A 26,536-nucleotide genomic window follows, 5' to 3' on the forward strand; every position below is an offset into this window, starting at 1 on the left:
AGGGGAGAGCAAGTGGTTTGCTCAACATTCCACAGGAATGTCTGTGACTGAGTTGAAAAGTTAGACCAGATCTTCAGTGTCCCAGTCCAGTGTCACATCTACAAGATCAACAGGGTTCTGCAGTATTAAATTTAACTATTGGGGGTGGGGGGAGTTGGGGGAAGAGGGAGGCAAAGGAAACTGTTTTTTTGTAGTGTTACGATCTTCATACCTGCCAATGATTGCAAAGAAATGGAACCGGAAAACATCTTGACAGCTGATGGGCTACCTACTAGTCTGATCACATGGATACCTCTGGCTTTATAACAAAAACAAAGACAAAAGAAATGAACTGCATTAAAGACTCTACATAGATTGTGCTATACTGTATCATTTTATACAGCATAGCAGCTTCTAATTCTAGGAAGGATGAAGACAGTGGTTTCCCTTGAATCAACAGCACTGTGAAAGGCTTGGCTTTCAGTGGGAACTGGTGATCTAGGTTACAAATGCACCACAAAGACTCAGACCTGGTGCAGAACAGCCTTACAAATGATTAGCAATGATATGTGGAATGTTCCTGGAAGAACATGTGCATTAATTCACTTGACTAAAAAGCCACCACTAAAAACAATTTCAGTGTGAAACTTCTGCTTATACAACACAGGGGCAGGAGGGAAGGAAATGCCTTGAGGCACTCGCTTAACAGATATTTTGCAAGTTTTTAAATGGCTCTTGTCTTGGAAATTATGACGTTCTAATGTTGGAGGGATTATATACCCCCTGGCTTTGCCAGACAGCTTCATTCTGCTTAACCAACTATACCAATATCTGTATAAATCATGTTATTCTATAAATTAAATGACAGTTAAATTACAAAGCAATCACAAGAAAAACTATAAGATCAACAAATGATTTTCATTACCAAATGGAAAAAAAACAAAAAGCCAGACTCTGGTGTCACTTCCTATGTTGCGCAGGACTCCACAAGTGGCTCCACTAAGTAGGGGTACCCATGAAACCACCCAGTCAGTGATTGGCATTTGACCCTATAAGGGCAACAGAAACAGAAACACAAATACTAAGAGATAAAAAGGCAAATGAGAGCTAGACAATAGGCTTGGGTGATTGACAGAGTAATAAAACCCAACAGGAAGAAGTAAAAAGAAAAATGATACAAAGAAAAATTAATAACTAGTAGCAAATTGCAGAAAACCTAGACAATAAAGGGGAAATTTAAAAATACACAAAGCATCAAAGAAACCATTATGCTACTTTACACTGAGTGGACAGAACAGCCTGTATTCCACAGGGGATCATATTTAAGGGAGAGATACCACAAGCAAATTTATTTCCTCAAGTTTTTATGTTCCATGCTATTGAATGTTGTTGATTTTAAAAGGCAATTAGCATAACAAAGAGATTTTACAAATGATAGAAAAAGACAGGGTAAGGATAGTCATTGATAGGCAGACAATAATGGCCAAAATGTTAAAAACATATTATATTAATTTGGCTATTTCTATGATATGTGAAAGAAGTATTCCTGATATATCAAGATCATTTCATTAAACGTACATAATAAATGGCACCAATATTAGTGTCAGCAAGCCTTTCTACATTGTCCTAACACCTCTGGGAAAATGTCATAAATGCGTCTACCTTTTCTCTCTTGTTCACGGTGGTCACAAATGAACAAAGTTGAGGATACACGAATCCATTGACAATATGAAAGTAATTAGAAAGAAAAAGAAAGTCACATGGATCTTCATCAAAAGATAAGTCATTTGCAATCACAACCCTAATGTAAAATGCACCAAGGTATTTCCATATGGCCCACATATGTAACAAGATAGCTTGGTATAGCCTGTTCAGAGTCCATATTACCTACTCAAAACAAAAAGCAGTCAAGTAGCACTTTAAAGACTAGCAAAATAGTTTATTAGGTGAGCTTTCGTGGGACAGACCCACTTCTTCAGACCATATCCAGACCAGAACAGACTCAATATTACTGTATGATAAACACAATTCTGTTAAAAAGGAGGATGACTGAGGCTACAAGAATGACCACTGGGGATGTGGTCAGCTGGCAAAACTTAGTCTAGCCTGAAGGCTGCTTTATGTCTTGTGTTTGAACAGAACTAGTGCCCTGCAGCCAAGCTATACCAGGCACATAAAACCAAAACTATCAAAGTGAAGGGGATTGTGTGTGGTGAACCTCAGGAAAGAGCTTTAGGACATCTGATATGACATTACATTTTGGGAAAATGCTTTGTGAAGACAATGTTGAGACAGAGATTTTATTTGCTTACAAATCAGGAAATAAAAAATAGATCTTCCCAGAGCAACTATATTTTGCACAGGATTTTTAGTTTTAATGCTTTAGTTATGGGTGAAGCACACAGGAATTTTTACAGTTAAAGAGGAACCTCAAGAAGTGCTAAAATCTAAGGGTCACTGTGAGAGAATGGAGACAAGATGACCCAGCACCTCAGGGCTTACAGAATGTCTCTGGGCCCAGCTAGCCCCATCCAACTTTAACTGCAGCCAATGCCAAGTTTTGAGTAAGGGGGCAGAAAAGGAAAGAGCCTGGCTCAGTCTGGGGCTGACTAGTGAGGCTGAGGGCCCAAACTAGAGACCACCAGCCCAGCAGTTGCAGAAATGAGTAACCTCCCAATTGGCAAAAGAGGAGGGGACCACAGAGAAACCCCAACTAGGGGAATCTCAACTCCCGCAGCCACATTCCAAACTTAGGGAGTTGGGTAAGGAGCAACCTGGGGTCCCTGGGGCAGGAACAAAGAGGAAAATGGGGGCCAGTCTTTCCCCCTTTTCTGCTCCATCTATTCAACAACCTAGCCACTAGTCTATCCAGCCTCCAGGGACCCAGCCACAGTCCTCTTCAGTACCTTGTGACTTTTTCAGTGTTCTCTCTTTTGAGACAAAATATGGACATTTGCTCTTGACCCATGAGTTATTTTTGGAAGGTGCAAGTTAAAAACAGTTACACCACTTTCCAACGGTAATGAGAGCAGAAAGAAAATACGTTTTTACCATAAAACTCTTTTTTGTAATTTTTCTGAAACAGCTGAAATACCTTAACAGTGAAGCAGAAACTTGAAATTTGCTTAAGTTGCAGATGTATCTTTTGGTGGTTTGAGAAAACACTGATAGTGATCTGTAAAAGTTAAGGGGCTTTAAATCATACTTTTCTGCCCACATAGTGACCTTTCTAATTCAATCTCTTAATGGTTTACCAGTGTTCTCTGAGCTCTATGACAGCATGTGTGGGTTATGAAAACCTGTATCAAGTTCTGCCTCCTCTCCCACTATACCTGCAACTTTTTATGAAGAGATGCAAGGTTCAAAGCCCTGCCTCCTTCCATGAGCCATAGAAAGATGCATATCAAACAAGGCAAGGGAGGCTGACTCAGCGAATGGTAATATTCTATATATGATTTTATACCACACATCACCATAGCATCTAATACACGGTGCACAACACTTTATTAATAGCTAAGCTAATAAGTAAGAATGCTAGAATTTGTTTCTTCAGTTTTCTTTTTAAAATTAAAAATTTTTATCAATTTCCACGCACAAAAGCCCTGTATTACAAGAACATGAAAGCTGAAAAGTAAAGCAGCCAAAAAACAGGAAGTAAGAAAGTTTAGGTTGTCTGTGCAATCTTAACTGTCCCACTGAACATCTACACTGAAATATCTTTTATTACAGTTGAACACATTCTACCTTATTTAGAAGATCTACCTCATTTATTAGGTACACTGGACAGAAAGTAAAGCAGGGCTGAGAACTCTCTCACATTCACTATCAAAACTTTATGCTCGACATAAAAAGGGTTTGCTGAAGAGAAAAATGGTGATGTGGTTAATACACAGGACTAGGATGAGATAATCTGATCAAGCACACGACAATACAGATACCTCATTCCCTGAGAGCCATCCCTCCTGTGTACTGAAGGAACAGGACTCAGAGGCTACATCCACACTTGAAGCATCTGTCTACAGAGGTTACTGTCAGAAGCAGATTGATCTTCTGATCCACTCTGTCAACAAAAGGGCCTCTCAGAGTGTCTACACAGGTTTTGTGTTGATAATTTGTTGACAAAATGCATTGTGTGTGTAGATGCTCCTCAAGTTTTGTCTACAAAACTCTAGTGTAGATGTAGCCTACATAGAGAGAGAAATAGTGGGCCAGTTCCTGTCTCCTTGCATTGTTCTCTCTGCACTGCTCAGGAGAGTTCTCCAAATAAAGAGAGTCCTGCATGGATACAAAATGGGTATCCACGCCTGTACCTGAGCCACAGATATCCATAGATTTGCAGGGCTCTCCTAACAAGGTAGCTGGAGTCTCCTCTCATGTAATTATGGTATAAACCAATATTACCATATCTACATTACTCATTCTTCCCTTTCCCTGCTGGGGAAAGCAATGTTCCTGGGTCAGTTCGGAGCGTGGTTTTACCCCAGCTGAAAGGGCAACTGCCTATGTACCACTCTGCCTGGCATAGTTTATGGAGGCTCTGGGGCTGCTCTAAATTAAATCAGGGGTTGGTTCAGTCCCCAGTCAGCCTGATGATTAAAGGAGCAGAAAGGTGGATTAGAACTCTCTTTCCCTTTCTATGTTAGGCCCTGCACCAAGCACAGCTCAGCCAGACAGAAGGATCTAATGCAGTGGTTCCCAAACTTTTCGGCATCGTGCCCCCTTTTGGATTTTTGAGAAACCCTCATCCCTGCCCCCCGCTGCCTCCTCTTTACCATCATCCAACACCCTTTTAACAAAAAAAAGTTCATAATTTAAAACGCACAAAAACTTGATATAAAAATGTTACTTAAAATTAAAAATAAGCACAAATAGTTTTTCTTGGCCCCTTTCAAGTGCCTGGTGCAGCCCCAGCTAGCCAGCTACCTGAGCCCCTACCAGCTGACAGAGCTGATTGCGACAGCCACCTGCTTGCCTGAGACCTGCGCTGCCAGAGCTACCCGCAAGAGCCCCACGACACCGGGGCCAGCCAGCCACCCACCAACTGCCTGCCCCCGCTGCTGGCCAGCTGCCTGAGGAGCCCACCCAAGCTCTATGCTACCAGGACCAGCTGCTCTCCTGACATCCTGAGCCCCATGTTGCTGGGGCCAGTCACCTGCCTGCCAGCCCAAGCTGCCTGAGCCCTGTGCTACTGGGGCCAGCCACTCACCTGCCAGCCGGAGCTGTCCAAGCCCCGCAATTCCCACAAGCTGGCCGCCCGCCTGAGCCCCTCCCATCCCACAAAACCAGGCACCACCAGCCTCCCGCTCTTACCCAGTCTCCATCCTGCTCACCTGAACCAGGTACCCCCAGTCTCCTCCTCTCCCCACAAGCCACACTCACTCAACTTTGCAGAAGGCAGCTAGCTCCACGTGGGTCTTCATTGGCTGCCTGCTTGTTATAGCAACTGTGCCCGTTCATCCACGTAAAATGGGAGGGGCTGAGAGCCGGAAGCAAAGGCCAACACTTTCTTCAGGTGGGGGGAATGACCCGGGAGGCTGGGTCGCCTCACACCCTGCCTGGAATTTCTTCATACCCCACCCCGATTCTGGGAAACCATGATCTAATAAAATATACAACCATGTAACAAAAGATTATATCGTAATGCATAGGTGCAAGGGCCATATGTAAGGCTGCACAGGTAATATGCTGTCATTCCCTGACTTCTGTGTGCTTCATTTTGAAACCTTGGGGCTGCATTATAATCTGCCCCACATACAGTCTCACATGGGCATGAGGAGGTATAAGGTTTCCATTCTCTCACTCTTATGTGGCTTGATAGTCAAAGCTCAGAGAGCAAGTTACCCTGGGCTGGAGGAGAGCAGGGGACTGTGGGGGTGGGGTGTGGTGGGTGGGGGGTTGGTTAGAACTTTGAAATTACCCCTTAAAACACAGTGGTCAATGGAGCTAAAAAACAGGTGCATAGTAATGAGCTGCAGTTACGTTCCATGCAGCGGTAACCTGGATGTCTATAGGTTGTGACACTCAGTCGCCCTCTAGTGGCACTGGAACCATTTAGATGTTAACAAGCGCCACACTCAGGAGGTGTCTGGGCTGCACAGCAATAATCAAAATTAGGGAGCAAAGGCTGGGTTTAGAAGGAATGCCTACAATGCTAAAAAAAGACCTGTGGCAGCCAATCTTGGAGCTTGAGTCTGCAGACTTGGGCTTGCATGATGAGGCTACAAATAGCTGTTCCCACCTGGTGGTGTTAGGGGTGGTATATGTGGAAATATGGATCTCAGAGCCCAAGCTCCAGCCTAAGGAGCAGGTTCCCAGATAACCCTGCAGCATTAACCCCATTATCCTGAACCTGCAATACTGGGCTCTGAGACTCACGGTCATGAAAGCTTTTTGCAGTGCAGACATAGCCTCAGTTATCCTTCCTTGGGCTAATGAAGTGCAGCGCAGTCTCTCATACAGGGCTAGAGGTAAAGGCTTGATCTCACCCTTCATTTTTTTTTTGGTACACTACTACTACCACTACACCCTTGTACTCCATGTGGAGCATAGGTCATCTACAAGTCTATTCCACTTCACTCTATCTCAGGACGAAACTTCTAGCTGACTCCAGGAATACCCCAGTTGTCCTTCAGTCTCAGCAGAACTCCATGTTGTCCAAGGTCTTCCTCTTTGGTATTTTCCTTGCGGGTTCCATGTAAGAACGCGATGGACTATGCTGGATGATGGTTTTCTGAGAGCGTAGCCTAGCCACGCCCACTTTCTTTTCTTGATTTCAGTGTCAATTGGTTCTTGTCCTTCTCTGTTCCAAAGCTCCTCATTTGTGGTGAAGTCTTGCCATTTGATGTGAAGGATTTACCTCAGGCATCTGTTTATGAATGTCTACAAATCACAAGCTATAGACATTTTAGCCAGGTCATGCATCCATACAAAAGCTTTTTTTTTTTTGGCATGGTACCCCATTAATCATATTTCACATATTACTCATGTCAAAAATAAGGCAAGTGAATGCTAGAGGTCTGCCACCTAAGGAGATGTTCCATTCAAAGCACCCAGAAGTGGTCAAAGGTGGTTTCCAGGAAACCCTGATCACTCCATACAAGTTTTGTCCATAATGCATGTAAATTTTCAGGTCAGTTGGCCAGTGAACAACTTAATTGAGGAACACAAGGGTCATGTGACCCGATCCCCACAATGTGAAGTTTTACAGCACCTCTCTAGTCAGTTAGATGGTAAAACAGGTCACTATCTACTTAGGCTTTTATACCTCTCCTGTCATGAGATACCCACTAAAGATGGTCAATAAAATTTCATACAATTTCTCTCCCCCACACTTCCTTCCATACCACTCCCTCAATTCGTTCTGTGAAATTTGATTTAAAAAAAAATTCAACACATTAAACACAAATACCACATTTTGTCTTTCACATTTCAAATGCACTCTTTGTTTGGAACAGGGCTTCCTTTGCTCAGAAAGGAATTTGTTTTGCTGGGATGTATTTCATTTTATGGTAAAACTGCCTCATTATTTTTAGTTTGTATCCAAATGTTCAAACATGAATTATAAGTCATCTCCCTTTTCATTGCAAATATTTGGCAAACCTCTTCTAGTGGGAGGAGGATCATATCCGTTACAAAAGTCATCAGAAGCCCATATGAATTTGTTTTGCTAATTTTGTCTCTCAAATTTAGCAGTTTTATAAAGTAAAAATGATTGGAATAAAGGCCAATAAAGCACCAAAGTGATATACTATTTTAGAGAAACTCAGCTACAGTCTGTCAGCAGAGATCAGCAATTCCTTCCTACTCTGTATGCTCAGCACATTCTCTTCTCTTCCGCCCCAGTGTGTCTCTCTGTTTACCAATTACCATTTTACTTGTTACTGCAATTAAGTCCTGTTTTCCATGGACAATGAAACAACTCTTACTCCTGTAATAAAATCAGCCATCATATATACAATGCCACAAGAGGCAGCATAAAGTGTAATGTAGCTTACATACAGTTCTACTTTTTTCAATCTGACCTTCTCCTCAAATTTGATTATGCTGTGCAAGGAAAGGCACAGTAGCTGCAAAGGTTGTTGCATTAAATGTAACAGATGGTACACTTCAGAGACAGAGAGGCATTTCATACACTGATCCTTAAATACCCACAAATGTGCAGGTTAAATCACTAACCTTTATCACAGTCTTACTATTTTAATGACCTTTTTCATAATTTTTTTATCCAGAAACAGAGAGGAAGCCGTGCTAGTCTATACATTATCAAAACAAAAAGCAGTCAAGTAGCACTTTAAAAAGACTAGCAAAATAGTTTATTAGGTGAGCTTTCGTGGGACAGACCCACTTCTTCAGACTATAGCCAGACCAGAACGGACTCAATATTTAAGACACAGAGAACCAAAAACAGTAATCAATGAGGACAAATCAGAAGAAGATAATCAAGGTGAGTAAATCAGAGAGTGGAGGGGTGGGGGGAAGATCAAGAATTAGATTGAGCCAAGTATGCAGACGAGCCCCTATAGTGACTCAGAAAGTTCCCATCACGATTTAAACCATGTGTTAATGTGTCGAATTTGAATATAAAAGTCAGCTCGTCCACTTCTCTTTCTAAAACGGTGCAATAGTTTCTCTTCAGTAACACACATACCTTGAGGTCATTGACTAACTGGTTTGTGGATCTGGAGTGTTTTGATGTCTGTTTTGTGCCCGTTGACCCTTTGTCTAAGGGAGTTAGAAGTCTGTCCAATATACAAAGCACCGTTTTAGAAAGAGAAGTGGACAAGCTGACTTTTATATGCAAATTCGACACATTAACACATGGTTTAAATCGTGATGGGAACTTTGAGTCACTATAGGGGCTCGTCTGCATACTTGGCTCAATCTAATTCTTGATCTTCCCCCCCACCCCTTCACTCTCTGATTTGCTCACCTTGATTATCTTTTTCTGATTTGTCCTCCTTGCTTACTGTTTTTGGTTCTCTGTGTCTTAAATATTGAGTCCGTTCTGGTCTGGCTATGGCCTGAAGAAGTGGGTCTGTCCCACGAAAGCTCACCTAATAAACTATTTTGCTAGTCTTTAAAGTGCTACTTGACTGCTTTTTGTTTTTATCCAGAAAGTGCAGAATTTAGTAATTCAGAGAAAGACTTCAAGAGTAGTTTTACTATACACAAAAGCTGCATCCATGCTCCCTCAATATTTTCGGATCTAAACACGATCAGTTTGGTAGAATTAAAAGATGATGTTATCTTGCTATCCGCTGTTAAATCTAATATTTGTCAAACTGGGTATTACCATTTTTCCCCATACACAAAATTTTCATTTAACTGAAAATCCCCACACCTACACATTTTTAATGTTCTTCTGATGGGGAAAAAGTCACTTTCTGAAGAAAGCAAACACTCCCCATGAAAAGTTTAGTTTAAAAAAAAAAAAATCTCCATGAAAAAGGACTTTGATGGAAAAATCCCTCTGTAAAAACCTCTCACAGGGTTCTACTTTCCATACCATCATCAATTCTGAAGGTCTCACAGCTAAAAATAACTGCAAATCTTGCTTTTTGCCTAAGGCAGAACAGAATCTAGCTCAGTCTGAATCGGATCTGCATCACTCACAAGATTAGCCCCGATTCTATAAACAGGATGTCTGTGCAAAGTCTCTATGAAATCAGCCATGGTTACAAAGGAGACTATAAAAATGGCACTTGCTTGCTACTCTTCCAGTGTATCTTTAATGAAGACCTTCACACATGCTAAGATCCAGGCTAATGACTACATGATTCTGTCCTCTATCATCATCAAAATAAGCTGTTATAGATGGAAGACATGTTGAAATACCGTTTATACTTGTGCATAAACAGATTTTTTTGAGTAAAAAAGCAAATCAAACAAGAGCAAGGGTCGGCTTATCAACAGGTCAGCAACATTTTGGCTCCCAACCCATCTGGATAAGCTGCTGGTACACCCAGACGCTTTGTATCCCTGGAGCATCAACAGTCGTGGAGTCCTATAGCTCTCAGCTGCTGTGGTTTCCCAGTCCCAGCCAATGGAAGCTGCTGGTAACCGCATGGGCTGAGGGCCGGGCAGGTGGGCTGATGGAGGTGCTGGCCACCACATTCCACCAGTCTCACAGGCTTGGACAGGAAACTGCAGACCCCAGGAGCTGCAGTGCTCCAGGTAAACAAAATGGCGTGGTGTGCCAGCAGCTTATCCTAGCAGGCTAGGACATGAGATTTGCAAATCCCTGAAGTAAGGTTAGCTTACAAAAGAGTGATAGCATTTTGCCATTTTTGCCTATCCACCTTGGGGTGGGGTGGGGTGGGGTGGTGTGTGTGATCAGCTTATAAAAATAAGCTAATGACCATATATATCTATTTATTTATATATATATATGGTAGATATGTTGATGAAGAATGGTCATTTTATAGTCCCTTATGACCATAACTGTATTCTAAGGTTGATTGCAGCACTATGACTGCCTAATCTGATATTAGTGTCTTAAAAACAGAATGATTTGTTGTCGTCTGTCTTTGGTGGCTGACCCTAAGTTTGACTATAGACTTGTAATTTCTATTCTGTGGATTTCCCTGATGCATTTAGGCAAAACAAATGTCAAAAATCACAGGAAGTGCTGCCTATGTTAGTGTTGTAGGGTCCCAAATATTGTATAAATGAGTAAGATAAGAGGTACAGAAGAAGGGTGCTGTAAAGCAGTTTTCAGAATGGTTCATTACATCTCATGTATTGATTAAACAGAGCATTGCCTGTTCCCTGCCCCAGTGGAAGTCTGCAGAATAGAACTTGAATAATACAAACCAGAGAGCAGTACATGTAATCCACTAGCAAATGTAAATTTGGAGTTGCTAGGAATAAACTAACCTTTACTAAATGGAACAGCAAGTAACTATGGAGAACACAGACTGGGAATAACAGAACCCTTTCTTCCTTTCACCATCCTTTTGGAAATGTTATCTTTTTTGCAAGACTGCTTGTTTTCAAACTTTGCTATGTGGTTCATCAATCAGTGGCTACTAAATGCCTGAAGATGCCCATTTGTTTAGGGATGAGAAAAGAACAGGGGAGCTCTGCCTATAATACCTGTAGAACGTATTCAGAGCCTATAACCAGAACATCTTTATCACATTAACTAAGAGTGAAATAATGACTCAAATACTAGGAAAGGTCACCAGTGACACTACTTGAGGCAAATGGCTTTCCATCAGAGATTGCCGTAATTAAGTATTTCCATCCCTGTTTGATCCGCCCATGCATTTTCTCTCTCAGTAGTTTCAGGTTTTCCACCCCAAATTCTTTGATCGGGTCTAATTCTGCATTCCTTGCACGCTCAAGCTTTTCAAATGACGTACCAGAGCTCATTAACTTAAATTACAAAAAGAGCAAGCAAAATTGATGGTAAAAGATAGGCACATCTTAAATTGCCATTGTTACTTTCCATAAGGTTTTTCCTGCTGTATTAACTTTATGGCTGCTCCTTCACAACAATCAGACGTGGGTGCACTTCATCTAAATATATGATTTTTCTGAGCCTCTGGCTATGAGTGATTAAAAAAAAAAGTGCAGTCTGTTCTGCATTACAGCTACCAGCACCCGGCTCTCCTGTGAGAAGACCTGCGGCTCCAGAATAGAGCTGGTCAGCCATCATCAAACTCACAAATAGGAGGGTGACGTGAAGCAGTCCTACTCATTATTGAGTGATTGGGATGTCTGAGGGGAACTCCTGATTCAGTTCTTACAAAATATAGAATTGGACTGTAAACTAAATCATTAGGAAGGCTGGCGTTTTACAAGTAGGAGTCACAATAATGTATTAAAACTGAAGTTTTATCATATGCAATACTTAAAATAAAATTGTTCTTGCTCTTTGGTGCCTTCTTGTCTAACCTACTTTCCTTTTATATTTAGCTTCCTTTGTTTTAGAGCCAGAAGGTCATGTTCTGAGCTGTTCATGTTTCCTTTGGGCTACCAGCAGAATCGGGGAAGGTGATGGCCTTTCACCTGTAATATAACAAAGAGAAACTAAAACTGCTCAGCAGCCGATCAGTTTCCTCCTGCGCTGCTGACCTAACCATATCTGCTGGCAATGTCATTGTCAATATTGCATGTGGTCTTGCAAGTAAAGTAGTTTAATTTTGAGGGGGGAAAACTCTAAAAACCATTTTACAAGCTTCTTGTACTCAAGAGGAAAAAGTCTCTGTCTCTATATTAGACAAGAGTCTTCCCAGCATCTCTCTTTCAGTGCCACAAGTGCCAGCTGGACAAAGCCGTCCCATAAAACCCTAACAGTGGATGCAGCCTAGCATTTTATCCACTTGAATTATAAAGTAGCCCCAAGGGCCAAGAGAACTTCAATTCAACAATATTCTTCTCCTTAGTGCACATGGCAAAGGGCTGAAAATTTCTTTAGCCTATTTATTACTTCATTGTATAAAACATCACATTTGTCAGTACTTGTTCCATTTAGTAGCATATACATAATGTTGCCTAGTTCTTATATAAAGCTCTGTAGATCACATGTTCGGTGTTTCACATAATCCAGAAAGGTCTTGGGTCTTTTATTTCCTTGCCTTGTGTAACATTCAGAGTGGTGCAATTACAAGTTAGGCCCAGGGTGTCCAAAATCAGAGAAGTTTAAATAAAGAACCATCCAGTTATGAGTCCATAGAAAAATACCGGTCTTAAATTCAGGGGTGGTCAGCCACTGGGCTTCCAAAATTCATAATGGTCGAGGAGCAAGAAGAGGACTATTGTTTCAAGAGGAGAAATGATACTCCTAACAAGGAAGTTGTAGGGAATCCTTACGTATTTACTCTATATGGGATGGAATTTGCAAAGAGAGAGACTCCATAGTTGGTTTCAGAAGGATTAAATAGGATTTTAGGATACTAGTATTGTTCAGTGTTCTTCATTTTAATAATGTGCATCTTCTTACCAACAAACATTTCCTTTTTCCTTAACAAAAAACAACCCTCAATGAACCTTAAACAATGAATAAAATTATTAGCTCCAGCAAAGTGTTCCTACTGTTAATTAGACTTCTTTGAAATGCTGTTTGCAATATTTTCTGAAAGTGATACAAGTTATACATTGAATGATACAATTCCATATTGGTACCCTTGGAGTAAATTCTTCCTTTATCCACAAATTTAATTAAAAAGAAGAACAAAAAGTCGGCAAAACTATGTTACCCATATTATCCAACTCAGATATTTCAAATCTGACTCAGAGTGACCATCTCCAAGGCATTGCAGGTACACTCACTTCTCCCAGCAGGGTGGAGAGTCCTGTTGTCACGTGGCCACTGTTTTCCTGCTGTGGCTGCCACCAGTGATCACTCTGCATTATCTTTGTTCCCTGCACTCACTGCCCCTCGTGGTGAGTTTGAAGTATGTCATCCCCTTGTGGATGCCCCTCCCTTTCCCTGTTCTGGGATATCCTGAGATTCAGGCACGTCCTACTTTCCAGTCACAGCCAAACCCTGACCTTGGTTTAAGTTAGGGTAAGAGAAAGCTGCATACCATATTTAACAAACACAGCATCAGAAAGACAGACAGGCACACTCTGAAATATACAGTATATTCGGTAACGGCACATACAAACGATCTTTGCTGTGGGCACAAAGGAATGATAGACTCTGAATAAAAAACAGAAAAAGAAATAGTCGGCATGACAAGCAAATCAGAAGCAGTTTTTGCAAGAGCCATTTTTTCTCCTTCAGGCATGGGTGCTGAAGACCACAAAGACCAACCAACAAAAACTGTAAGGTAAGTTACTAGGAGTAGCTGGATCTAGGAGCAGAAAACAGTCAGGTCCCTTTGGGCAAATCGGGTCATAAATCTTAATTCTTTCTGAGGCACTTACACACTACAGCAGGGGTCAATGACCATCCTGAGGCACTCTGCTGAAATTTGACCTTTTGACCTGTATGTATGGTCCAAGTGCCAGTGATACTTTTTAAAGTCACTAATAGTCCTACTTACAACAGCGTCATTAATAAATAAATAAAGATGCAGAGCTTTACTATTCTGGTAGTGATTGCTCAAAGCCACAGGCGCACGGCTTTGAGCAAGCTCCCATCTACATGGGGGGAGGAGGGATGGAGCTTAGGTCCTGCTTAATGTGCTGATGGGTGGCGGCGGGGGTAGAAATTGGCTCATGTGCCAAGAGTGGCACACATGCTGGGGTTGCTGACCCCTGCATTACAATGTGGAGTGCATTAAAACATGCAGAAAGAGCCACTCTGATCACATGCTCCTCAAAGGAGTTTCTCCTGGATGCATTTCCTCTAACTCTAAGCAGCTATTTGGAAGAAGGATATCAGAGAGACATTCTCTTACATTCAAAGGACTGGAATCCATCAGTCACAGTATTGTTTCCTAGCAGAAATGACACTACCTGAAGTTGAGGCTCTACTTAGCTTTTATAAGAATTCATGAGCGGATATCTGAAAGTGGGTAGTACTGGAAGGCCAGCTGGCAGAACAGGCCATTTTTTGACAGCCCCTCTCATTTCTGCTACAAAGGCCACTGCCAACTAAACATTCTGACTCAAAGCAGTGCAAGTATTTTTAAGAATAAAATCTTTTAAAAGGATACACATTTCTGGGTGGCTCCCATATACCAGTTCAGAAATATATCTGGAGTAACCAGCAGGTGCCCAGATAAATCAAATTTCATGCCCCCACAGTTTTGGCCAGTCACTATTTGTGAACAAATGCTTTGGAAAGAGGCAAAGAACAGATAGAGAAGATGGTCCAGATTTTCAGAAGTGTGTGCACACAACCAGGATTTCAAGTGTGCATCCATCTGAGCACATACAAACACTAAGCACAGACAAAAGTGAGCCCTTGTGCCATCTCTGAAGTCCATCCAAGCCAGTTTTCAAACCACACTATATGCTTTCTATGCTGCTGAAATTTGCCTCCTAACACATACATGGGGTAACAGCAACATGAGAGATAATTGTAGTAAAAAGCAACAAATGAAAGCTGCTGTGTAACCTAACTCAAATAGCAAGGTGAATGTTCACTGTCAGCAAGGAGGAGACTGAATACTGACAGGATGTGCACACGTCCAGGACACTGGCAAATTTGTTCACAAACTTCTAGCATGAGTCAGTCTCTGTCACATGGGCTGATATCTGTACATCACTCACCTTCATCACTTCTACCTGTAGGTCTTCGTTCAGGAAAGGAGTCACCTTGACAGCATTCAGCATCTGATTTAGCAGCTGCTTCTCATCAGAGCCTGTTTCCACGGATACGAATCTCTCATCAGACAGCAGCTTCTGCAATTAAGCACAAGGTAGTTCAGTCTCAGAAAGTCGATTTCCCTGCCCTTCTCCACATTATATAACTTCATTGTAATCATTGTACTGGTTGCATATCTGCCCTTCCTCTGAAGGCCAAACAAATGGAAGAAGGGGCTTTTGAAGTCCTGAGGGTTGATTTGAAAGGCCCCCAGCTACACGGGCTGCATGTGATTCGAAAACGGCACTTTTGAATCGCTGAGGCATCCATTATGCTAATGAGATGCTGTATATTCATGGCAGCGCCTCATTAGCATCTTTTGAATGCCCTCATTAACAAGCCCCTTCCAAAAGGAGAGGACTCGTGTAGACACAGCTTTATTGTTTAGTGGGCTTCTTGCTTCTGGTGTACCTAAGAATATTTTGTTATTACTTTCCAAGTTTTTGGCTAGCAGTTCTTCAAACTCCTTTTTGGGTTTTCTTATTACATTTTTACGCTTAACCTGACTGAGTTAAGGTATCAAGAAATTTTATCTGCGCATCCCATCCTGAGGTGATGTGTACACATTTAGTCATTATGGGGATCATTGTAATCCCTCATTATTATCTAGTTTTTTATTTTGATAGCTTCTGTAATCTCCTTGAGCATTTTCATAGTAAATATCACTATCTGGGTAATTGTACATGCTACATAGGGTGCAATAAACAGGATAGCCTCAACTCTGCTGCTGGGCTTCTGCCTGCATTTCCTCCTACAGAGATTTTGATTCTTGATAAGGGTTTTAATTTAAACAAAAAGCTACCAGCATTTCACTGATTTCTTCGTAGGAGAGGCAGAGGTTTAGCTATCATCCCACACACTCACTCTGAGCTGCCAAAGGGAAAAAAGCACTGTGGAGGTGGTATTCCTAATCACTGGCAGAGGGCAGGAAGAGATGTGTAGTCATCTCTGGAAAGATACGTAATCTAAAACATTAACTAAGACACCAAAAAGAAGGCCAGCGGGTAGTTCCGGTGGTATGAAGTTTGTGCACATTTGCCAAGGAAAGGGGATGAGAAGTTGAAGAAGTAGATTTGACACAGTCCTACAGATTTTTACAGCCCGATCAGGTTTCCTTTCCTTGGAATGAGTAATGGAGTGCCACAGTGGCTATTTCCAAACATGTTATTGCTACAAGAGGTGGCACAAAAGAGCAAATCGAATTTAATAATAAAATGGACTTGAACTGAATTTTAAGGGAGTCCATTTTCAAATCTGATTGTTGGCCTTTTGCTTACTGTCAAAGAAGCAAATTACTTTCAGCTATATTGGCATAAAACTGGTACACACCCTGAACTTCTACTGCACTTATGCCCTCAAATAAAAGCCTCATGCTCATCCTTTATCCAGAAATGAATTGTACCTTAGCAAACAGCAACTTGAATTTAGTAAATACCACCCCTACAAAACAATATTGCTGGGAATAAATCTTCACTAAATACTGGTGTAATGTCTATTTTCCTTAATGAAGCAAAAGCATATGCTCCGTTTCCATTGTGTTACCAACAAATGCTTTAGCTCTGTGAAGTCTGCATCGGACTCTCTTGGTACATGCATTGCATTGTTGTTTTCAGTTGCAGTTTGTGATCACCCCACCCCCCTCCCCGGTCCACCTAGTGCTACTGAATACGTGAACAATTTTGATTTGGATATTTCAGTGGGAGCTCCCGTAAATTTACTACAGAGCTCTTGATACTTATACCTATGTACCCTTTCCAGCCTCAAAAAGCATCAGTGTCCTCTGAGACAATCAACGAGGGCTGGATGGGATTCTCTTCAGATTGGCAGTGCAGCTTCTTAGTCATTTCCCGGAGTTCAAATGGACGGCCAGGCACTATCCATTACTTGCAGAACATACATCTTATAAAGAATCCTCTGCCTCTGTTGGCAGAGGCTAGCTTCTGGGTGCCTTCTTAGCAGAGTCATACTGTTACAGACTTGGGGGGTGCAGGGGAGGGGGAAGTGTGTGAATGCAACACATCCCCAGTACAGTTTTTCTCCCTTCCTCCCTGCTGTGCTGCTCTTTGAGAGCCTGCAGGGCATGATAGGGGAAACCAAGGCACCCTGGGAGCTGTAGTTCCTTGGCCAGCATCCTGGTTAGCGAGCCGGCCTTGAAGCAGGGAAGGGACTACATTTTCCAACATGCGCTTGGCTGCCAGCTATAGGAAAGGTGGGGGGGGAAGACAGAATAGTATTTTTCATTTACATATTACAACATGAGCTCAGAAAGTAACTTCTATAAAGCCTTTCTTACTGTATAAATTTTAGTATGCAACAACAAAATCATTTTACCAGTCACTGTTTCCACTCAATTTTTTTCATTAACCTCTTTTATGCACACTCATTGCACAACTATTTTGAACTTTAGTTTTAAAATAAAAATGCAGTCCACATTTATAAACAAACACATACACACCCAGTGAAATTCCTGCTTACAGGCCTGCCATGCTACCATTATGCCAGTCCCCATGGTTTGATGCTTTGTTTAACTTTTCATACTTTTCTCCCCCGCATCTACCCGTCCTCTGAATTTAAATCTACCCAAGTCCCAGGACATACCTGCATCCCTGCCAGAGCATGTTGAGCCAGCTTCACATTCTTTGATTCCAAAGCAAGTTGCAGTGGAAGGAGACACTTCTCCCTACAAAAATGAGAAGAAGAAAATGTTGCTGAGGAACAGGCCTTTACAAAGAGCACATCTTTCTGGAAAGCCCACACTTTAAACAGGGACAATCACAAATCATCACTGAGAAGAATTCAACACTAAAGAACTGCTACATGACATTTATCTTCCTAAAGAAAACACAGGGGGGGTTCCAAATTTTTCCAAAGATAATTCAAGATGAAAACCTGCTTATAGACCCAATTCCCAAACAGTTTAGTCTTTAAAAATTTTTCGTTTTGTGCAGCACAAACGTAATTTGCCAATCACGAGTGTTTCCAAAGCAATGAATGAGAAGCACTGTGCCTCAGTCCTTTTTGTCTGTTTGCTATTCAAGTTGCAGAAGAGGATGCTGAGTTTCACATTTATCTTCTGTGGAACAAACTTTGTTTCTGTGCCTGGTGGCCAGGAAAATAGGGAATGTGTGTACAATTTCCTTTTGGGTTTAACAAAGAACAACATTTTGATCTGAAGAAGGGGGTCTGTCCCATGAAAGCTCATCACCAAATAAATCACTTTTAGTCTTTACAGTGCTACATTTCTTCTGCTTTGTTTTGTTGGAATAAAGACTAACACAGCTACCTCTCTGTTACTGTTCATTAATGGGTAGGGTTTACTATGGGTTAACACATGACTTCAAATTGTACTTGGACTGCACAAAGCAGACGACATATTAAAAAAAATACTATGAGTTAGGATTGCCATGAGCAGGTCTAAAAGCACTGGAAACTAGGATTCAAATGCTTATTTAAGATACAAATAGATATTCACGAACAAATCGCAAGTCACTTTTCAAAACACAGGCCTAACGTTAGCGACAATTAAAAGACCTCACCACATTCCAAGGCCGCCAACACAAACACAATTTAGCTAAATGCTGGGGCTATGGCTACACTAGAGAGTTATGCCGACAGAAGCGAAGGTGCCCACTTGTCTCAACAGAGAGGGTGTCCAGTTGCTGGGCAGTCGTTTGTGGAGCTGCAATTCCACGTTCTGGCACTAGAGGGCAGTGCAGTCTGGCAGTTCTCTGTTGACAGAGGAAGTTGTGTGTGGCAGCAATCTGTCAACAGAGCTTCTGTCGAGTTTTGTCTGTTGACAGATGGTTCTAGTGTCGACACAGCCTGAAAGAGTGAACTCATGTAACTGCAAAGATGGTTTGGGAACTCACAGGATTTCCCATTTTTTTCCTCAACTAATGCAAATTTAAAAAATATGACCTACTGTATTTGGTGGCAGCATAAATAAACCCACCAGGTGGAATTCTTGCTTTTCTATCTTTAAATTGAAACAGAGTTTACACATATATACACAATCAATTATTTAACATAAAGTTACCAATATGTCTTGCTTAAGATGCTTTGAAGAACGAACTTGCAGAAAGTACAGCAAACCCTCGATTTGAGACACAAATGGGGGAAGGGGCGTACTTTAAGCCCAAAGCTCCATTATATTTGAATCTGCAGGAGCAGAGGCACCTTGCAAAGTGCACTTGGGAGTGCTCTGTCTGAGACCTGGGAGGAATGCGGAAGGCTCGAGATAGAGAGCTAGGCTGTGGCAGCCCCAGCCACTCTGGCGGCTCTTCCAGCCCTGGCAGCTCCAGTGAGTTGTCGGCATTTATTTGAGGGTGGTGGGAAGAATGGCGGACAATGTCTGTTATTTCCAAAGTCCGTCATATCAGGGTCCATTAAATTGAGGGTTACTGTATAACTATTTCAGAAGCTCCTCAAATGTTTCTGGAACATATTTAGCTAAAATGACTCTTTGCATGTATTAACTGCAGCATCCAAAGCTGTTTGAACAGTGCAACAACATGTGGAAAAGATCTCAGTTAAGTGTTGTAGACTTGAAGACTGGAACATCCAAAGCAAAGATAACCTTGGGAAGGGGCTGGGGAAATCTGGTCTGGGTTTTACACAAATAACCCATTTGTAACCCATATGCCCCGTTTCATATACATGCTGGTGCAGGACACATTAGGAGTTTATGGAGATGCATGGTGATGCCATCTATGTCCAATACACTTCTGTTTTTAAAAAAAAACAAAACAAAACTGATAGGCCAAGACTTGGACTCACTTAAAATACTGCTCCCCACCCCCTACAAATTAATATCACATCTCTTAGGCTGGTCATTATTCAGTGCTGTCCAATGTTGCTGACAAATCCAGGTTTTCTATTTGTTTGACCAACAGGTGGTAACCATGGTTGTTTTACATGAACAGGCATTTAGCAGTGAACGTAACAGGCATGAACAGGCATTTAGCAGTGAACGTAACAGTTATGTGTAACTGGCATTTAGCAGTGAACGTAACAGGCAGGAACAGGCATTTAGAAGTGAATGTAACAGTTATGTGTAACAGGCATTTAGCAGTGAACGTAACAGTTATGTGTAACAGGCATTTAGAAGTGAACCACACAAAAAAAGCATGTTTTAAGCATGGTCACTGGGGTACGTGAAAAAGGTCCTATTCACTGCAGTGGTTTTCAAACTTAACTGCACCACAACCCCCTAACTGACAATAAAAACTGCTACATGACCCCAGGAGGGGAGGGGAGGTGTGAAGCCATTTGAGCTTTGCCCTTGTGGGGGTGGAAGCATGTGTGGGAGGAGCGTGCCAAAGCTAGAGCCCCTCTGCCCTGAGCAGGAGGGCCTAAGCTCAAGAGCTTCTGCACCAGGCAGGGGACCTATAACTTGGACCCCACTGCCCAAGGCAAAAGCCCTCAGGCTTCAGCCCTGGGCCCCAGCAGTCTGAAACAGCCAGAGTGGCTCCATTAAAATGAGGTCAAGATCCACCTGGGGTTCTCTCCCTCAGTCTGAGCGCCACTGATTTAGCCTGTAAGCTCTTTAGGGCAGGCTGCGTCTTCTCCCCTATGCGCTTTGTAGAGTGCCTGACACAATGGGGCTGCCTCGGCTACAAGCACCACTGCAGGACAAACAAGCAGCACTGGTCGGTGGGACTTGGCAAACACCAGAAGTGTTGATTCTTTTATTAACATGGACCACGAAGTGGGAGCAGGGATGGCAGCCATAACCCAACTGAACTGAGCCCACTGACATTCATTGCCATGAAAATGGCCTGGGGCCCTTATGGCTCACTTTATAGCTACCACACAGCTTCACACAGAGCCCATCCTCTGCAGCGAGAGACTGCAACTGGTAAGGAATGAAAGTGATTTCTTGATACATCCTCCCAAGCTTAGCAGAAAAATCACAAGAGGGGGATGGACTTGAGGACAGGTTCAACTAGGTGAACTTCCCAGCCTTGCTAAAAAATGTTTGGCTGAAGATCTGATTGCTGCAGCACCAATCTCCCTTGGCTGCCACTGTATCCTTTCCTGTTCTTGTTACAATCTCTGTCAGTAAAATCTTTATCATCTCCTTGCTATGGTCACAAGGTACCTGCTAACACTGGACTTGCTGTATATTCCAATACTTCAGCTTGCACTTGAAGCACGAAACTTCACAATATCGGAGTCCTTCTCCTGGGAGGAGAAGGTAAGCTTGAACAATGGCACTACTGAACACCCATCACTTTTGATGGTTGATCTTGATGGGGTTACAGAAGGAATAAATGGGAGTAGAATTTTACCCTGAATACAGATTTTTGCTTTAAAAAAAGTCACCGGATCACATATAAACAGTCCCTGTCTCAGTGTCCCCACACCAGTTTGGTCCATGAATGGAATATTGGCCTGTGTTAAATCAGGCGATGGGATCCATCGGTAGAGCTTGCATGGCAGTGGTAAGCGTAGCCACAGGTCCTCAGCATCTGAAGCTTAGATAGCAAAATATGGAGACTGGGCTACCAGGCTGATAATGTGTTTGGTACTCTCCATTTATCTGTGTCCTCCCCACCTCCTCATGCTGCTACCCACGATCACCTGGACTCTCCATGCTCCCTCCCATGCCATGATTTTTTATATAATTGCAGTTTAGGTAATCCCACTGAAGAATCTCTTGTCATTGGCTGCATGCGTCCAGCTGTGTGGTGCTCTTCTCATACAATACTGAGCTGTCTAGAATGCTGTGCACAGGAGAGGGGTTTACACATGGCAACCTCTCAGAACCACGAGTGAGACTGCTTACTGTCGCACAGGGAATTATCGAAGGAAGCACTAGGGCTTTCCTTCCGAGGGGCTCATGGAAGAGAAGTTCTCAGACATTTCAGGGGCCAGAGGTGCTGCAGGATCTAAGGAGCTGGAAGGCAAGTGGGGAGAGCAAAAGGGAGCTAACAGAGAGGGAAAGTATGAAGAGAGGTTGCTGGGGGACGGTGACAGGGGGGAGGATTTTGAAGCCTAAGGAAGTTGCGAGTGGGCCAAGGCAATGGGAAAAGACAGGCAAATTATGTTCAGCCTGTGCGCATCTTTAATGCCCGTGTTTCTAAGCACAGCCCCAAACAGTGCGATGTTCATGCTACTAGGGCGGTCACAAATCACCTTTGCAGACATTCAGTGTCACCCTCAAGTGAGTGCTACTTGCCTCTTGCTTGCAAGAGTGCCAGAGCCACTCAAATTAAAAAGGCAGAAAGAGACAATGCCTTAATTCAGCACAGTCTCCTGTCAGTGGTGCTCTTGCCTGACTAGAGAAGACGATAAATGAGACCTCCCTTGGTATTGTCACCCTGACAGGTGCAAGGTCACACTCTCTGCTGTGCAGAATTTTGGATTGTGATTTTTCGACAGAGAACACAGCAGCATTTGGAGCCACACAATAAAACCAGACAGTTCGTAGGCATGCTGCTCCCATTTCATAGCTGGAGAGGGCAAAGGGGGAGGGATAAAATATTAAATACTGAGCCAATGAAAATACTATGATGCTGGACCATTTTTTTTACATGAGGAGAAAAAAAATCAGTGTCCATCATACTTGCTGGATCTTCACAACTCTAGTTCAATCAACAACAACTTGCACAACAGGGACCTTAATTAGAGAAGTTCAAAACTCTCTGCAAAGTTGAGTCTTATTGCCCCTATTTCACAGATGGGGTAACAAGATGATGAAAACCCAACCCTGTTCCTATTGAAGTCAATGGGAGCTTTCCTATTGACTTCATTGGACCAGGACTGAGTCATAATAAACAACTTGCCTCAGGTCACAAAGCAACTCAGTGACAAAACCAAGAACATAACCTTGCAGAGGCATCTCCCAGTCCCTAGCTTTAACCCATAGCACATTTTGCCCCTCAAGACATGATGTTCCATGCAGCGTGAACTATTCCATCACTGAGAACTTGTTAGATTGTAGAATGAATTATTATAATGCAAATGCCATTCACGTTCTGCACACTGGTTATAATAAGCTTTAACTGACTGTGCTTGCAGTGACCTGCCTATTTACCCTTCCAGGCCAAAAACTTGTCACTAGGGTAGAATGGTACAACCAGCCAATCAAAACACAGAACACTAGAAAAAGCCAAATAAGACAGCTGACCTTATACATAAGAAATCACAATGATCCTGCTACCTCATCTTAGTGGAAAAAGACTTTGAATTAATGAGCCATTATTCTCTTCTCATTAATTTCATGATGGAAATTGTAATGAGGATAGGAAATGGCACAAACCTAATTCTTTCTTCTTGAAGTAGTAGAGGAATGGAATTACATGGCTGGCTGCAGCATAGGGAAAAGTGCACTACAAATGCAAACCATTTGTCATGGTAATAAACATTACTCCCCTTCATATAAAAGCCACTGACTGAATTTATATTCATAAGATTAGGTTAAAAACAAAAAGACATTCAAAATAAAGTATCTTTCCAAATTGTCTCGTACTGCAGATTATGCAGAAATAAAATTCAGAACCTAAAGCACATATATGTGCACTTTGCACTCAATCATGTAACACAGAGCTGAATAAACGAACGGAATATAAAAGTAACAATTGCCATTGTTTGATCTTCTGTACCTGAAAGGCATACTGATGAGTTAGGCCGAACCTTTTTAAGAAGTCAGCCTCATACGGTTGGTGGAGGGAAGACTGTCAAACCTGCATTCGTCCCTTTGTGAATCTGGGTACTGTAAAACTCCTATTTATGTAATTTCGACTTGTGCGTTACTTGGATTAACAAGAGTCGAAATCATGAGTGGTGGGGAGCTGGGAACCAGGTGGCAGTCTGGCTCCCAGCTCCCCTCTGTTCCTGGCTCCCCTCCACTTGCAGGAGCCAGGCTGCTGCCTGGTTCCCAGCCCTGGCTCCCAGCTCCCGGCCAGTCCCAGGAGTGAGGAAACTGAGCACCGCAGCAGAGCTGGTCAGTTTCCCAGCTACCTTGAGTTGTGTGAAATTCATCTTACACATGGTTGCCCAGGAACACAGCCTATGCATAAATCAGGGGTTTACTGTATAGTCCAAATACAGGCTGAAAGGCCCAAAACCACCATTCTCTCAAAGGCAACATTCGTCATCTGGAAGGACCAAGGATATGGCGGGAATTTAGTACAGAGAGACTGGCTGCCTTGGTCAGAGGAGCCCAGGAGGGCTTGTGTCCCTGGCCAGAGGCACAGCCAGTCAGAACCAGCCTCCGTGGGGCAACAGCTGCACCCAGGGCCTGCGGAGCTGAGGCCATGCAGACAGCCTGGCTGTGGCTGCACCAGGCGCCCACAGGGTGCACTGATTGAAGCCGGAGCCAGCAGCCTGGCCTGAGCTACAGACAGTGTCCGCACGGCAGGGACCACAGCTGACAGCCTGGCTTGAGCTACAGCCGGTCTCTGGGGGGCTGGGGCCACAGCTGACAGCCAGCCACAGGGGCTACGCTGGCAGCCCAGTTGGGGCTGAGCCAATGCCACGTGACCCTGGATGTGGCCACACCAGCAGCTGGTGCCCACGGGGCCTGGGCAATCTCTGGCAGGCTGGCTGGGGCTGAAGCAATCTCTGCAGTCAGTAGCCTGATGTGGCCAGGTCAGTGTGGGCCCAGCAGGTGCTGAGGTCCAGGAAGCAGGTAAGGGGGCCCTGGGGCTGGAGTTGGTGTGTGTGTGGGGTGTTATGCCATACTAAGGAGGGGACTGCAGGAGCTGAAGCTCTAGGCTCATAAAAATTCGGACAAAATTTTTTTTCAGAGACATGTTGAAGAACATATATCCTCAATATACACCGATTCCATGTACACTGCAGTTCCCAGCACTGGACTCTTTGGGGCTCATTTACATATTAGATGTAATGATATTATTACAATTTTGACTTCTAGTGTGTACTGTACTCCCATCAAAGATTCTCAGCTCCATCAGCTGGGGCGGGGGGGGGGGGGGGGGGGAGGGAGGGAGGGCAGGGCAGGTGCAAAAGAGGAGCCAGCAGCAGACTCAGTGTCCAGAGCAGGGAAAATCCTTCGTCCGGCAAATTCCGTCATCCGGGATCAGTCAGGTTGCTGGATGAGGGAGGTGGACTCTATAGTTGTTATCATCACACTTACCAATGAAAGATGATTCACTCCAATAAGAAGGGAAATTTCACTCCAGAGAGGCTAAAATATAATCCTGTAGGCATGAGGATTTTTTTTTCTTACATTTATATACCTACAACTCTCTTTAGCTGCAGTGGTTTAGTTATATCTAGTGAATTCTCTGTCAACTTTATGGCCAAAACTGTAAGTAGCTGACAATCATAAAAAAGGTCTTTTAGTTCTCTAAACAGGCTGGGGAGCTGGGAAGCATGAAAGCATTTTGTCTATGTTCGGGTGATTTTAAGTTATTTGAAGTCTTACTTATCAAGGCCATTATGTTATGATTCAAACAGATATTAATGGGCCTCATGGGCTGGGTCTACACGTGCCCCTTCCTTTCGAAAGGGGCATGTTAATGAGCAGGTTCAAAAGATGCTAATGAGGCGCTGCAATGAATATGCAGCGCCTCATTAGCATAATGGCAGCCACAGCGATTCGAAAGTGCGGATTTTCGAATCCCGTGCCGTCTTTGGAGGTGAGACCTTCTGAAAGGAACCCCCAGTTTTCGAAAGCTCTTCTTCCTGTCTGGTGATCGGAAGAAGGACTTTCGAAAACTGTGGGGGGAAGTCCTTTCGGAAGGTCCCATCTCCATGGGCAGCGCGTGATTCGAAAAGCCGCACTTTCGAATCGCCGCAGATGCCATTATGCTAATGAGGCGCTGCATATTCATTGCAGTGCCTCACTAGCATCTTTTGAACCCACTCATTAACATGCCCCTTTCAAAAGGAAGGGGCACGTGTAGACAGAGGGATGCAGAAATTACTGGGTGAGGTTCCATTACCCATGTTATACAGGAGATCAAACAGATTATAAAGATGGCTTCTTGGCCTTTAAAACCAATATAGATTCCAGATAGTCCTTAAGATTTTCTTGAGCAAGGGGCAAAAGCTGGAAAAAAAAAAATCCATGGAAACCTATATTGTCAACCACATATACATTCCTTTATGATATTGCTTCATCACAAGATTATTCTGCTTTACAATGAGATTACACCATAAAAATTAAAAATAAATAAAATAAAAAAGCCAGAGCACCCACAAAGTCAGCATCAATGTCGCCAAAAACACATGAAAAGCAGGGATGGGAAAAATAGTTCATCCTTCAAAGCTTTGTGGTTTAGGATCCTGAGGCTGGAGGGTAACATCCTCATTCCATTGAAGCCA

General features: G+C 42.9%; 1 protein-coding gene across 2 annotated transcripts in view; it reads right to left on the reverse strand.

Moving 5' to 3' along the window:
* The window catches only part of ARFGEF3 (ARFGEF family member 3), a 128,064-nt gene that overhangs the window by 82,664 nt on the left and 18,864 nt on the right, over window positions 1-26,536 (reverse strand). For both annotated transcript variants that reach the window (XM_074990480.1, XM_074990479.1), the window contains exons 3-4: window positions 17,840-17,921; window positions 15,148-15,279 (exon numbers count right to left, since the gene is read on the reverse strand). In XM_074990480.1, coding sequence (XP_074846581.1) covers window positions 15,148-15,279; window positions 17,840-17,921 — 214 coding nt within the window. The remainder of the gene's footprint in view (window positions 1-15,147; window positions 15,280-17,839; window positions 17,922-26,536) is intronic.

Source organism: Carettochelys insculpta, chromosome 3, assembly GCF_033958435.1.
Source record: "Carettochelys insculpta isolate YL-2023 chromosome 3, ASM3395843v1, whole genome shotgun sequence".
NCBI classification, from domain to species: Eukaryota; Metazoa; Chordata; order Testudines; family Carettochelyidae; genus Carettochelys; species Carettochelys insculpta.